This window comes from Notamacropus eugenii, chromosome 5, assembly GCF_028372415.1.
Source record: "Notamacropus eugenii isolate mMacEug1 chromosome 5, mMacEug1.pri_v2, whole genome shotgun sequence".
NCBI lineage: Eukaryota > Metazoa > Chordata > Mammalia > Diprotodontia > Macropodidae > Notamacropus > Notamacropus eugenii.
This window is the reverse complement of record NC_092876.1, coordinates 29459172-29473533: the sequence shown is the minus strand read 5'-3', so window position 1 is coordinate 29473533 and position 14362 is coordinate 29459172. Positions and strand designations below refer to the sequence as shown.

At 49.9% G+C, this 14362-nt stretch overlaps 1 protein-coding gene across 4 annotated transcripts in view; it reads left to right on the top strand.

Moving 5' to 3' along the window:
• The window catches only part of ZNF541 (zinc finger protein 541), a 29405-nt gene that overhangs the window by 12316 nt on the left and 2727 nt on the right, over window positions 1–14362 (top strand). For 3 of the 4 annotated variants that reach the window (XM_072608143.1, XM_072608141.1, XM_072608140.1), the window contains exons 2-12: window positions 17–432; window positions 4187–4430; window positions 5708–7559; window positions 8507–8565; window positions 8908–9067; window positions 9475–9648; window positions 10271–10604; window positions 11064–11127; window positions 12383–12525; window positions 12877–12980; window positions 14190–14265. In XM_072608143.1, the coding sequence (XP_072464244.1) occupies window positions 126–432; window positions 4187–4430; window positions 5708–7559; window positions 8507–8565; window positions 8908–9067; window positions 9475–9648; window positions 10271–10604; window positions 11064–11127; window positions 12383–12525; window positions 12877–12980; window positions 14190–14265 (3517 nt within the window). In that variant the 5' untranslated portion in view covers window positions 17–125. Of the gene's footprint in view, window positions 1–16; window positions 433–4186; window positions 4431–5707; window positions 7560–8506; window positions 8566–8907; window positions 9068–9474; window positions 9649–10270; window positions 10605–11063; window positions 11128–12382; window positions 12526–12876; window positions 12981–14189; window positions 14266–14362 lie in introns of those variants that run through there. The other variant, XM_072608144.1, reaches the window with a different exon arrangement.

Here is a 14362-nt window from a genome sequence, read left to right as displayed (position 1 = left end):
CCTTGTTTATCCTTAGGATTTGCATTGGGCCTCAAGGCTACTTTCTGCCCATCTTCAAATCTCATCTTTGTCAACTTGTTGGAAATTGGAGAGCAGCTTTTGGCCAGGTCGTGGTGGTGGAGCCCATGGACCAGTACAGCCTTGGAGATGATGGTGCCCTTCAGTCAGAGATGCATCTTCCTGGATTTTCAGAGAGCCAGGGGCTGAACTGCAGTGACACCCTCAATCGGGATCTGTGCCCCAACACAAGAGACCTGCTCTACGCTGGCCTGAGCAGCTTAGACCTGGACCCTGGCCTCCCACCACCAGATATGGCCAGCGAGGCTCTGGAGGACAATCTCGATGCCCTCTCCTTGTATTCGGGGAAAGAAGGAGATTCTGCAAAGCTGTTAGAGGAGTATGCTGACTCAGACTCGCAGCCTTCCTTGCAGGGTGAGCCTGAGGCAGATTGAGGGAGACCGCTGGTCCTGTGGAAGTGCCACAGGTGGGGTGGGGGTGGGGTGTCCAGTCATTTCTGGGGGGTGAAAAATCCTCCCCATTCCATCAGAGGCTGAAAACTCATTTTTTTAATGCTTATTTATTTTTTTTAGTTTTCAACATTCATTACCACAAATTTTCTCCCCATCTCTCCCCCCCACCCCAAAACGCTGTGCATTCTGATTACCCCTTCCCCCAATCTGCCCTCCTTTCTATCACACCCCTCCCTTCCCTTATCCCCATCTTCTCTCTTTTCTTGTAGGGCAAGATAGATTTCTATACCCCTTTACCTGTATTTCTTATTACCAGTTGCATGCAAAAACAGTTCTCAACATTCATTCCTAAAACTTTGAGTTCCAACTTCTCTCCCTTCCTGCCTTCCCACCTATCTCCACTGAGAAGGCAAGTAATTCAATAAAGGCTATATATGTGAAGTTTTGCAAAAGACTTTCATAATAGTCATGTTGTGTAAGACTAACTATATTTCCCTCCATTCTGTCTTGCCCCCCATTTATTCTATTCTCTCTTTTGACCTTATCCCTCCCCAAAAGTGTTTACTTCTAATTACTCCTTCCTCTCATTTGCCCTCCCTTCTATCATCCCCCTCACCCCACTTATCCCCTTCTCCCCTACTTTCCTGTAGTGTAATATGGATTTTCATACCAAATTGAGTGTGCATATTATTCCTTCCTTAAGCCAAATGTGATGAGAGTAAGCTTCATTTTTTCTCCTCACCTCCCCCCTTTACCCTTCCATTGAAAAAGCTTTTTCTTGCCCCTTTTATAAGAGACAATTTGCCCCATTCCATTTCTCCATTTTCCTCCCAATATATTCCTCTCATCCCTAAATTTTATTTTTTTAGATATCATCCCTTCCTATTCAACTCACCCTATGCACTCTTCTATATGTGTGTGTGTGTGTGTGTGTGTGTGTGTGTGTGTGTGTGTGTGTGTAAAATCCCTCCAACTACCCAAATACTGAGAAAAGTTTCAAGAAATTACAAATATTATCTTTCCACGTAGGAATGTAAACAGTTCAACTTTAGTAAGTCCCTTATGATTTCTCTTTCCTGTTTATCTTTTCAAGCTTCTCTTGATTCTTGTGCTTGAAAGTCAAATTTTCTATTCAGCTCTGATTTTTTCATTAAGAATGCTCGAAAGTCCTCTATTTCACTGAATGACTATTTTCCCCCTGAAGTATTATACTCAGTTTTGCTGAGTAGATGATTCTTGGTTTTAATCCTAGCTCCTTTGACTTCTGGAATATCATATTCCAAGCCCTTTGATCCCTTAATGTAGAAGCTGCTAGATCTTGTGTTGTCTTGATTGTATTTCCACAATACTCGAATTATTTCTTTCTAGCTGCTTGCAATATTTTCTCCTTGACCTGGGAACTCTAGAATTTGGCTACAATATTCCTAGGAGGTTCTCTTTTCTGATCTTTTTCAAGAGGTGGTCAGTGGATTCTTTCAATATTTATTTTACTCTCTGGTTCTAGAATATCAGGGCAGTTTTCCTTGATAATTTCATGAAAGATAATGTCTAGGCTCTTTTTATGATCATGGCCTTCAGGTAGTCCTCCTGGAACTATTTTCCAGGTCAGTTATTTTTCCAGTGAGATATTTCACATTGTCTTCTATTTTTTAATTCTTTTGGTTTTGTTTTGCAATTTGTCGGTTTCTCGTAAAGTCATTGGCTTCCATCTGCTCCATTCTAATTTTTAAAGAACTATTTTCTTCAGTGAGCTTTTGAACTTCCTTTTCCATTTGGCTAATTCTGCTTTTTAAAGCATTTTTCTCCTCATTGGTTTTTTGGACCTCTTTTGCCAATTGAGTTAGCCTATTTTTAAAGGTGTTATTTTCTTCCGCATTTTTCTGGGTCTCCTTTAGCAAGCTGTTGACTTGCTTTTCATGATTTTCTTGCATCACTCTGATTTCTCTTCCCAATTTTTCCTCCACCTCTCTTACTTGATTTTCAAAATCCTTTTTGAGCTGTTCCTTGGCCTGAGACCATTGCATATTCATTTTGGAGGTTTGGGATGCAGAAGCCTTAACTTTTAGGTTTTCCTCTGATGGTAAGTGTTGTTCTTCCTCATCTGAAAGGATGGAAGAAAATACCTGTTCACCAAGAATGTAGCCTTCTATAGTCTTATTTTTTTCCCCTTTTTTGGGCATGTTCCTAGCCAATTACTTGACTTTTGAGTCCTTTGTCAAGAGGAGGGTATACTCTGGGGACCTGTAAGTTCTCAGTTTCTCCAAGGTGGCACAATCAAGGGAGAGAGTTTTACTTCTCTCCTGGCCTGCGCTCTGGTCTGGTAGATACTGCCAGCTTTTCTGCCCAGGATCTTTGAAGCTGCCTTTGTTATTTGTGGGTTGAGCAATCTGGGCACCACAGCTGCTGCTGCCCGGGATTCCAGCCTGAGGTCTGCTGGTGCTGCATGGCCAAGGCTCCACTGCACTCTGCTCTGTGCCCGGTGCACTTCTTCTCCGCCTTCCAGGCAGTGTTGGGCTGGAAATCTCTTTCACTCTGTCATTTTATGGCTTCTGCTATTCTAGCATTTGTTTAGAGTCATTTTTTACAGGTATTTTATGGGCTATGGGGGGAGTAGAGTAGGTGCGTCTTTCTATTCTTAATGATTTCTTTGGAAATTGAATTGAAAATGTGAATGAATGGAGTTTAAAAAGTACTTAATCTGTTTTTCTCAGAAGAGGTTGCTTCTAAATACACCCAGTTTGAAAAAAATTACCAATGCTAATTGCAACAGGTGTTTCTAGAAAAGTTCAGATGCCTTGCTTGAATAGAGATCATTCACAGGACTCATTCATTGCCCACTATGACACACAGAGGACCCTGAATCTAGAGTTGGGAGGGTCCTTAGAAATCTATTCATTTTATAGATGAGGAAACTGAGGCCCTTGAGGGAAAGGTGACTGGCCAACTTGTAATTTCACTGTCAGCAGTTAGGCCTTTACAAAAAAGAGAGGAATGTTTTTATCATAGGGGAAAGTTGAAGGAAACTGGGTTCAAAGAGGACTAGACAGCATTTGTCGGTCTCTCTGCCTCCCTTTCTCTAGCAGGTTTTCCACAGGCAGAAAATCTGAACTCTTCTCCAGAAATCTACCTAAACTGAGTCAGGGAACTGGCATGTTCATCATCCCCTCTGTAGGTCATTACCTTAAGACAGAGTCTTCAACAGAATTGAATCTGGCTGGAGTAGAGGGATGGAGGGAAGAAGGGGAGAGAGAGAGAGAAAGAGAGAAAGAGTGTGTGTACATGAGCCTGCTGTGCTTGTGAGCACGTCTTTGGGGAGGGGTGTGTCATAAGGCATCTTGGACTGGTGTGTACATAGTCCCACGGTTATGTGGGTGTCCAGAAGCCAAACAGGCAGCTGTGCTGGCCTCGTGCAAGTCTGGCCCAGCCAAACGTAGTCTCTTTGTTAGCCTTCCCTCACATTGGGTTGAAGAATGGGAGAAACTGTTGAGTTTGAACCTTGGTCAGAGGGAGCCCTCACAAGCCATGGCATTTGAGCCCTTGACTCCAAAGGAGGAGAGATTGAGGCTCACTTGCCTGGGGCACTGGTGCCTAAGAATCATTGGCAGAGCCATTGTGGGGCCCTCTCCTCTGGGCTCTCCCCATGGCAGAGTTTTGGCCCAGCTCTGGTTCCCCTCACTCCCCCCATGTTTGTAACTTCCTGCTCTCCCTCCATTTAGACCTGGGGCTGGGCGTTCTTAAGGCATCTAAAGAGACGGATGAAGGAGGCAGGGCCAGCTCGGGCAGTGCCAGGAAAGGAAAGCGGCAGCACAGCTCCCCCCAGAACCCGTTCCTGGATTGCAGCCTCTGTGGAAAGGTGTTCAGCAGTGCCAGCTCCCTTAGCAAACACTACCTGACGCACAGCCAGGAGAGGAAACACGTCTGTAAAATCTGCAGCAAGGCGTTTAAGCGCCAGGACCACCTGTATGTGGGAGTCTGGCGAGGCCCAGCACCCTTTGGTGGGAGGGTGGTTGGCAGTGGGGTGGTCAGTGTCTTCTTCCAGAGTCTGCCCCTTATTTCCTCCCCTTCAGGAGCCAGTTTGATCTGTCCAAGGCAATGGCATCTTGGGGGCCTCTGGGCCTGAATCACTTGTGTAGCTGTTGCTCAGGCTTCCCAGCAGGCTCACTATTTTGAGGGTCTAGGTGGTCTGAGGGCAGCATGCATATTGCCTTTGAACAGAGCCTCTCTCACTTCATCTGGCTCCTGAGGCCAAAAGTTTGGTTCACCAAGTATATAGGCAATGTTCCCTGATAGTGAGCCGTCTGATAGGCACTGGGGATACTGAGTCATTCAGCAAGTGTTTATTAAGCATTTGTTATAGCCACATAGTCTACAGTCCCCTGAGGGGAGGACAAGTACACCAAGAACCACATGATAGAGAATGAAATACAGTAAAAAGACAGGTCTAGGTAAAATGCCATGAGAAATTTGGGCAGGGGGATGCCTGGGGTACCAGAAATCCCAGTTACTTGGACCCTAAGGGAGAGATCAGGTCTGCTTACCAGCCCCAAGGAAGTCCTGAGACATTCTGAGACTCCTGGGTTGAAGTTAGGAAGAGACTGGCAGGTTGTGGCTGCTTGCCTCCCCACTGAGTCACAAGGGCTTCTTCCCACCAAGCCTGATTAGAGTGAGATTTCCCCAGGGAATCTTTTCCATCGATCTCAGAAACACCCCTTTTGTTCTTGATGGACTGGATGGTGCCATGTCTTCCCAGCCCACTGAAGAGAAAGAGAAGCCTCCTTTCTCCCTAAGGGCAGGCAGAGCTGGGCCAAGGCCTGAAGGCTTCATATCCTTTCCCCGGGGGCTCAAGAGCCATGAATTCATTTTACTCCTCAGTCCTTCCAGTGCCCAGGGCTTGATTCTGCTGCATCTTCTGTAGGAGTACAGGCACTTGATGTGTTACTGAGGAGTTATATCCTCACAAAGTGGCTGTTTTATGTCCTCTTAGTGGGACTGTTCAGAAGAGCCCTTAATAAAGCTCTGCCCCCATTTTTGTGCTGGGTAAATCAGGGTCAAATAGCTAGTCTGCCTAGAATGGGGCCCAGAAATGGCTAGGTACGGATTGTTTTGGCAGTGAAGTTTGCTGACTGATAATTAAAGGCAGGCATTTCAGTTTGGGAAATCTAGCCCTTTCTCTAGGGGACAAAATTAATTTTGTCCCAGCTGTCTTGCTGATTTTCATTTCTGTTTTCTTGCTCCAGGACTGGACACATGCTGACCCATCAGAAAACCAAACCCTTTGTGTGCATTGAGCAGGGCTGCAGCAAGAGCTACTGTGATTACCGGTCCCTGCGCCGCCACTATGAGGTGCAGCATGGTCTGTGTATCCTGAAGGAGGCCCCTCCAGAAGAGGAAGCCTGTGGGGACTCCCCCCATGCCCATGAGGCAGCCAGCCAGGCTGGGCCCAGCAGTCTCCGAACCCTGGTGCCCTCCGAGGCCCGCTCCCCCAGCTCCCTTCTGCCCAACCGAGACCTCCTTCGGTGCATTGTGAGCAGCATTGTCCACCAGAAGCTCCCCTCACCTGGCCCAGCCACTGCAGGGGCGCCAGATGTTGATGGGAGGGGCCCACTGTGCCCCTGTCCATCCAGTACTCCTGCCAATACCATGGCACCTACAGGAGCCCTGGGCATTGAGCCTCCTGAGGAGCCTAGGCCCCCAAGAAAGGATCCAGCCCCCTCTGACATGTTCACAGTTATCCATTCAGGGAATCTGGCAGCCATGGCCCCAGGGGGAGAGAATGGAGCCTCTGACCCAGCTGATTCAGAACTGCCTTTTCTCCCACTCCCATCTGCTGGGCTGGAAAGTTGGTCCGATGGGGGGACCTTGCCTTGCTTGCCTCTTTTCCGAGGCCAGGCAGTCTCAGCGAGCTCCCAGCCATCTAGTCACAACTTCCAGTGGGTCAGGAACCTGCCTGGCTGTCCCAAGAGCAAAGGGAACAGTGTCTATGTTGTCCACAAGCCAGCTCCGGTCGCTGCCCGAGAGAGTTCTGAGCCAGGTCCTGGGCCAGGGCCTGTGTCCCCTCTGCTGGACCCACTAGCTACTCCAGCAGGCACTGGTCCAGAGGATGTGCACTCTTTCCCTCCCACGCTTCTAAAGGCACCGGGGGACACCCTAAGCGATGCCAGGTTCGCTGGTGGGGAGGACAGCTCCTGGCCTGCCCAGAGGAACAAGTGTGACTGTGAGCCCTTCCCTTGGCAGAACCCTGGGGAGCTAGGCCTCCAGGATGTGCAGAAGCCGAGCGGGCTCCCTCCTGAGAGCACCCCACTCTTCAGGCAGCTTTTTCTCAAGTCCCAGGAGTCCCTGGTGAGCCACGAGCAGATGCAGGTGTTTCAAATGATCACCAAATCCCAGCGGATCTTCTCCCACACCCAGGTAGCAGCAGCTCCCTCTCAGCTCCCACTCCCAGAGACCAAACAGGCTTTGCTGAAACCACTGCAAGGAGTGTGGCAGCAGCCTCTGGCCCCAGGGGCTGATTCATTCCATTCTCTCCCGGGAAACCCAGAGCAGGAAGGGTCACCAGCCCGCAGGAGAAAGACCCAGGCCCTGTTTCCAAGAGAGTCTTCACCTGGAAGCACAAGGCGGGACCCCAAGGGAGGGCCAAAAGTGGCCCCTGCTTTGCCTTCCCTTGGATCCTCCCTGGATCCTTGTGGGAATCCCGATGCTTCTATGACGAAGCAGTTGCGGTCAGCAAAAGGGAGTGTAGGTCTGGGGGATGTTTTTTCCCCAGCGCATCCTCGACCATCTCCATCAGGGGTGGAAGAGCCAGCTGGAGGCCAGTTCCAGTCAAAGCTGTCTCAGTCAGAGAACGGCACCACCTCGGCCACCAAAGGCGACAAGAGTCAGACCTGTGCCAGAGAAATGGGCTATCGACTCTTCTCTGGCAGTACCAGAGCCCAGCGATTCTCTGGGTTCCGCAAGGACAAAGTGAAGATGGACATGTGCTGTGCAGCATCTCCGAGCCAGGTGGCCATGGCTTCCTTCTCGTCGGCCGGAGCCTCAGCGGAGCCCTCACGGGACATGAAGTCCAAGCTGACCATCTTCAACAGGATCCAAGTACTCGCTTCTTTCCCTCCCGCCTCTTTGGCTGTGTGCATGTGGGGAGGGGATGCAGCGCAGACTTTCTAAGTCATGATGGAGAATTCCCCAGGATTTCTTTGCCTTCTCTTCTGACCTCCTTTTTCTTTTTGACTCTTCCTGCAGATATTACACTTTATTAACAGTATTATCATAATCCCCACTTTTGAAGTACTTCAGGGTCCTGGGAGGTTTAGAGTCCTTGTGTTATCTTCCTTTTACAGAAAAGGAAACTGAGGCTCAGTAAACATCTGTTAAAAGCCTTCTGCAGGCCTGCACTGTGCTAAGCAGGAGGCTTACAGAGAGAGGCCAGACAGCCTCTGTCCTCCAGGAACTCACCGTCTTGTACGGGAGGGACCACATGCAAACCAACATGGAGGAAGCAAGCTGTGAACAGGATCAATGGGAATGATTAACAGAGGGAAGGCTTCCTGTAGAAGGTGGAATTTAAAGAAAGCCAGCCCAGGATCATTCATTTAGTTAGTGGCAGAACCAGGATTAGGGCCACAGGCTCCTGATTTCACTCTACTCCCCCCCCCCAGTCATAATGCCTTTTAAAAACACAATCAAAGGTAGAAAAAATGAAGGCACTTTTTATTCTTTGTTCAAACCCAGTGGTGAGACAGAGAAAGAAAACTGCATCTCTGGATGCAATTCCTAGTCCCTCTGGTCATTCCATTCCTGACCCCTGGTGTCTTAGGCAAATGGGGATAATAATGTTTGCTCCCCCTACTGCACACGATTGTTAAGGACAATGTTTTAATACAAAATATAAACCACTCTTTGAAAAGGTGTCACGTTACCCAATAATAAAGCTCCCTACACATCCTTTGTGTCTCCTCTTGACATGACCATGTGCTTTCTTGCGGTGAGCCTTTCCCTTCTGTTTCTGACATACTCACTGAGATACCTTTTCTCATCTGCAGGGTGGGAATATATACAGACTGCCCAACCCATTGAGGGAAGAGGGCCTGGTGACTGGCTGGTAAGCTTCCCCAGGCTGAAGTGCCTTCACAGGGCCTTGTATGCCCTGTGCTAGGAATGTGTTTCCTTGGGAGGGGGCAGGTCTGGGAGTCAGTCTAGATACTTGTGAAGCATGCACATCCTGTGTGCTGAAGCTACCCCTGCCTTCAGGGAGTGTCCATCCCACTGGAGGGCCACAGCAGCTCTCAGTAAATTCACTGTGTCTACAAAATTATTCGGAGAGAGGGAGAGGGAACTGACAGGGAGGAGTGTATAGGGCTTTGGGTCCTCCCCAAAGCTTGCTGTCTGAGCAGGCTTTGGAGGTCTTGGCTGCCCGTGACTCTTGAGTGATTTCTGCCTTTAGTAACCAGCTCAATGGTGTCTCTCCGGACTGGACGGAGCCCAGAAGCACTTATGTCTGTAAGAACTGCAGCCAGATGTTTTACACTGAGAAGGGGCTGAGCAGCCACATGTGTTTTCACAGTGACCAGTGGCCGTCACCAAGAGGGAGACAGGAACAGCAGGTGAGGGGGACATGAGACTTCTTACTAGTCATGGTACATCTGCAGGCTGGCCTCAAACTCTTAGGGCTCAAGAAAGATCCTGGACGGAGGGGTATAACTGACCTCAGAGCATCTGAAATTTTGGCAGATAATGCAGTTAGTGGAGGGGGGAGGCTGATGGTGGTGATGGGGCTCCAAGAACCAGGGTTTGGGGCTTTTGGCCCCAACTTTATAACACAAACCATGTCCCTGGGCTGGGCCTAAGCCTTGGGTCTACGTACTCCCTCAGAAAACAGGAGTTATCTTTTGTTGGGTTGTGAAGCATTGAACAGAGGAGAAAGAGCTCTTACCTTTGCCATGAATTTGCATTTTCCTTCTTTCCTTGCCATGCCTACTATATAAAGAGACATCTTATTTCTTGGATTCAGTTATATAGTGCAGAATATTGCAAACCCCAGAGATTGGTCCTAAGGCCAGAGGGGGATGGACAAAGCCCCCCAGGAGCCAAGAGGCCTTTGGAAGACCTCGCTGCAGCACCTTTGGTGACCCCTGTGTCTGCCCCTGTGCCAGCTGGGAGCCGACCTCCAGGGAGCCTGACTAAGGTAGGTCCACTCTTGTAAGACATTCCTGATGTGCATCATATCTACAGAGTAGCAGCATCTTCTGGAGGGTGGGCTTGTGGTATCTTCACCACTCTTGAAGGAATGTCCTAGGATCAAGGGACTTGGCATTCTCTTTCATCAGAGGGGAAAGAAAAACAGTAACATTGTCACTCACATGACACTGAGAGTGGGCACAGAATGCTTTCCTTGGCACCCCAGGCAGCCCTGGGAGGGGAGGAAGCAGGTCCTGAATAACCAGTTACTGTCAGCACCTTGACTGGAGCCTGAGCCTAGCCCTCAGGTAAGGGCCCACCCTCCTTCCTTCCCTCAACCCCAGAGGTACCCTCTGGAGCATGGCCTCTTTTCAGTCACAACAGGGGATCCTTTTGGGGCTTGCACTTTCTTTTAGTAGTGTAGTAATTCAGGGATAGGTTGGAGTAGCAGAAAGAGCAAAGAGATTTGTAATCTCAGCTCTGACACTGACAGGCCCTGTGACATGGGGCACTGTGTTCACCCTTTTTAAACCTGTTTTCTTATCTGCAGAATGGATATTTCGACCTCACATGCTATTGCTGTTAATTGCTATCAGTCATTTGAAGGTCCCAATGTTTTCATTCTCTAGGGACATGAGAGGGCTGGTCGAGAAGAGAGAGACACTAAAGAAACCAGCCAACACAGAAAAAGAAAAAAACGCCCCCAGCCCAAGGCTTTATTTATCCCTCCTCCACCTTCAGTCTTTGGGGAGATTCAGCCAGGCCCTGGAGGCTGCTATCAGAGCTGTCTGCGTTCCCCAGTGTTCCTGGTTGACCATCTCCTGAAGGGTTTATTCCAGTGTTCTCCATATACACCACCTCCAATGCTTAGCCCAATCCGGGAAGGGTCAGGATTATATTTCAACACTCTCTTCTCCTCATCTGCTCACTCTGGTCCCGATAGGCTCTACGGGGCTGTGCTGGGTGAGTACAAAGGACCTCCCTGGTGCCATGATTGATGAGCAGGTGGGAGCAGAGCTACCCTCATGGGCCAGACACCCCCAGCCCTCCCTTGGTGTCTGTGGCCCCTAGTCTGGGTTCAGTGCGGGGTGGGGCCAGTGAGGCAGAGAGGTCCCATCCCCTCATGGTCCATGTTGCTTGTGAAGCTGAAGCCTAACAAAGCTGCAGGTGGCCTTGGAACACAGAATGTTTGTGTCAGAAGGGACCCAAGGGCCTAGAACATCAGCGCTGTAGAACACGTAATGTTAGAACTGGAAAAGGGGCCTTCAAGGTGATGCTGGCCAACCTCTCTTTTATAAAAGAGGAGGTGAAGTTTTGCCCCCAAGTTCAGACAGAGTCAGAAATGTCTGTCTAAGGACAGGGAGGAAGGACTATCGGGATCCCTTGGCTTCCTCGTGTAACGTCTTTGCTCCTGTTGTCTAGACCAAGTGGATGGCTCTTCTGGGATCGCTGTGGTCAAAGACAACACCAAGATCAGCATTGAGCCGTGAGTGAGAATGAAAAACGATAGGAGATGGGCGCATGATGAAGCCCAGGGAGTAGCAAGCCTTCTCCCTGTCCTTGGCTGTGTCATCCAAGCGGGATTCTGGGAGAAGACCACCCAGGAGGCGGGGGGGGGGGGGGGGGCGTTCCCAGACCATTGCCCCTCATCAGGGAGAGTGTCCAGCAGTCAGTATCGGGTGACCTCTGGCTGGTGGGGGGCACAACCCACAGGGTCAGTCAGCCAGTCACAAGTGTTTATAGCACTTTGTCTCAGGCATCAGGGACTGCTCTGGGTGTGCTGCTGGAGATGCAGAAAATGAGGATATAAGAAATAAGTTAATATGGAATAGTGAAAAGAAGGTTGTTTGGGAGAGATCCACCCACAGTTGGGAAGTCTTTATGGAGAAGGTGGTGCCTGAGCTGCTGCTCCTTAGAGGGGAGGTGATGGAGGAAGGGCTGCACTCTAGGCCTCAGGGACATGCTAGGCCAGGTGTGAGGCCAGCTGGCTAGATTACAGAGGGCACTCAGGGAGCTGGGAGGGAGGTTTGAGCAGTCGCGACTGGATTGAAAAGGAGGGGAGAAGCATGGTGGGATCTTGGGGGACATGCCAGCCCCTTTGCCCCCTCACCCCTACCAGTCGATGTAGGTGAGGACCACATGGATGGTCAGGTCTGCCACTGCAGCACATACCAAGATGGGGAAGAGCTTGCAGTTACAGTCTATAAGCAGGGTGTAAACCCCACGGGCAGGATGTGATAAATGCTGTTATAAAGGTGCCACTGCCTCAAGGATGATGTCTGCAGGGGAAGGCTTCTGCACAGAAGGATGAGGGATCAGGGGAGACAGAGCAGAGCCTCAGAGGCAGGAGAGTGGGGCATATTTAGGACATTCTGACGTGCTTCCATCTGGCTTGTGTGTAGGGGCTGCATAGAGGAAGCGGGGGAGGTGAGGGCAGCAAGGTCAGTTGGAGTTAGATGATGGAAGATGAGAGTTGTGGGCTGGGGAGTGCAGACATGGCTCAAGAGGCTGGGGGGTTGGGGTGGAGGCAGACATACAAGGGTTGGAGGTCTTGTCCTCAATATCCAGAGGGTCTGGGAGTCAGCAGTAGGGAGCCTCCATTGTGGAGATAGTCACTGTCAGCAGTGATGGGTAACCTGGCAAGGTTATAGACAATGGCCTGAGAGCCTCATACTCTTTCACTGACTGCTCTTTATCTTTCACTTATACCTTTGTTATTGTTTGCTTTGTTCCCTTTTTAGACATATCAATATAGGGAGCCGGTTTCAGGCAGAGATCCCAAAGCCCAGAGAGAGTTCTTTGGCAGAAGGTGACCAGCATGGCGCTTCGCTGGTGTGGAAACCATGGGGAGATGTGATGACCAACCCAGATACGCAAGACAGAGGTGGCTGACTGTGGGGTCTCCTCATTTATCTCTCTACCCCCAAGACTAAGGTCACGTCACACTTTTCCCTTTGGCCATTTAAATGTTTAGCTGACTGGGAGCCCATTCTGGAATTAGTGTGACCACCTTACCCACCTCTACATAGACATGGTACCTAGCAAGCAGGGATTCTCTAATCCGTCTTGTCTCCTTCCCATTTCTTAATCTGGGCTCCCCAGAGTTGGCCAAGGGAGGTGGCCAGGGACCAGACTGGGACAAGTTGAGAGGGGCACTGGTTTTCTTTGGTTCTGTTATAGTGATCTTTTTTGGTTTTCTTGAATCCTCTCCTCTTGTTCCCCACTGTGACCATAGTGACTGAACTATGTAATGTGGCCTGCTCCAGTGTGATGCCAGGAGGGGGGACCAATCTGGAACTTGCTCTACACTGCCTGCATGAAGCTGAGGGTGATATCCGGGTAAGGGGCTAACCATTGTGGGAGCAAGAGCCCTGGGAAAGGTGGGAGGGGGTGTCATATACCACCTCTTCTTCCCCCAAACCTCACCCCCAGCTTTGAGAAATTGTGGTACTTAGCCTCTCTCTTTTATCCCTGATTTCAAGGAACAGCCCCAAAGCACCTACATGTAGGCACATTTGGACTGGGATTTGGCCCATTTCTATATGTCTTCTGACAGTGATAGAAAATAAACCATGGTCTGAAGAATGCCCAGGCTCAGGGAAGTGCTTCTATCTCCTGAGCTCACCTCCAATTACCAGCTGCTTGTTGGACATCTCCTGGATGTCCTGAGGAGATCTCAAGTCCACTGTGTCCAAAACAGAACTTATTACATCCCCTCCCCTAAGGGCTCCCCTCTTCTCTGCTGAGGGCCCCCACCATCTACCCAGTCATCTGGGACTTCCCTGTTTCCTCTCTCTCACCCCACAGCCATTTAGTTGACAAGTCTTGTTGGTTTTTACCTTATGGAGCTCACCTCCATTCCCTACTCTCAATTCTTGTGGCTAGTCCACTAGTCTAGGCCCCTTACCCCCATCCCCTGGATTGCTCCAGGAACCTCCTCTCTGGTTGCTCTGCCTCCATCCTCTCTCCTTTTCAACCCATCTTTTACATACCTGTGCCAGGGTGACCATGTCACTCCCTTGTGCCTTGAGGCGGCAGGATGCTGGCTCCAAGCTCTGTTTCTTGGTCAGCTACAGTGGCCTACTCTGTCCCCCAGACATTGTGCCTCCTGTCTCTGACCACAGGCTCAGCTCATGGCCTGCTCCCTGCCCTGGGCACTTCCCTGATTTCCTCCCAAAACTACTTTGTGTTTATAGTGAAAATACACATGGTTTCCCTCTCAGTAGAGTGTAAAACTCCTTAAGGGCAGAGATTTTCCCTTTCCTCTGTGTCCCTGGCAGAATGCCTTGCTTTGGAAAGCACACAGGAGGTGCTTAAAGAAATGCATGTTGAGTTCAATTAAAGAAAAGTGTCCTTCTGGGATAACAGACAGTGAGCACTGCTGAGTGCCAGGGCTTGGGGTGGCAGCTGAACTCAATAGGGGTGAGTGGGGGTGGGGGGGGTTAGGATATATGTACAGGAGTCAAAATGCCCAATATTACATGGTGAGGAGTATATAAGACCTGCCACCGCTGAGGGGATCCTCATCGGTGACTGGCTTGGTTCTAGGATGCTCTGGAAACCCTGTTACTCAGAGGACCCCAGAAGGCTTCATCCCATCCTCTCGCTGACTATCGATACACAGGCAGGTGGAGGCATCCTAGTGGGGCTGGGTCCCTGCAGGAGAGGAGGTGGTTTCGCCAGAGCTTTGTGTGTGCTCTTCGGTCGTGGCCATCTCCACC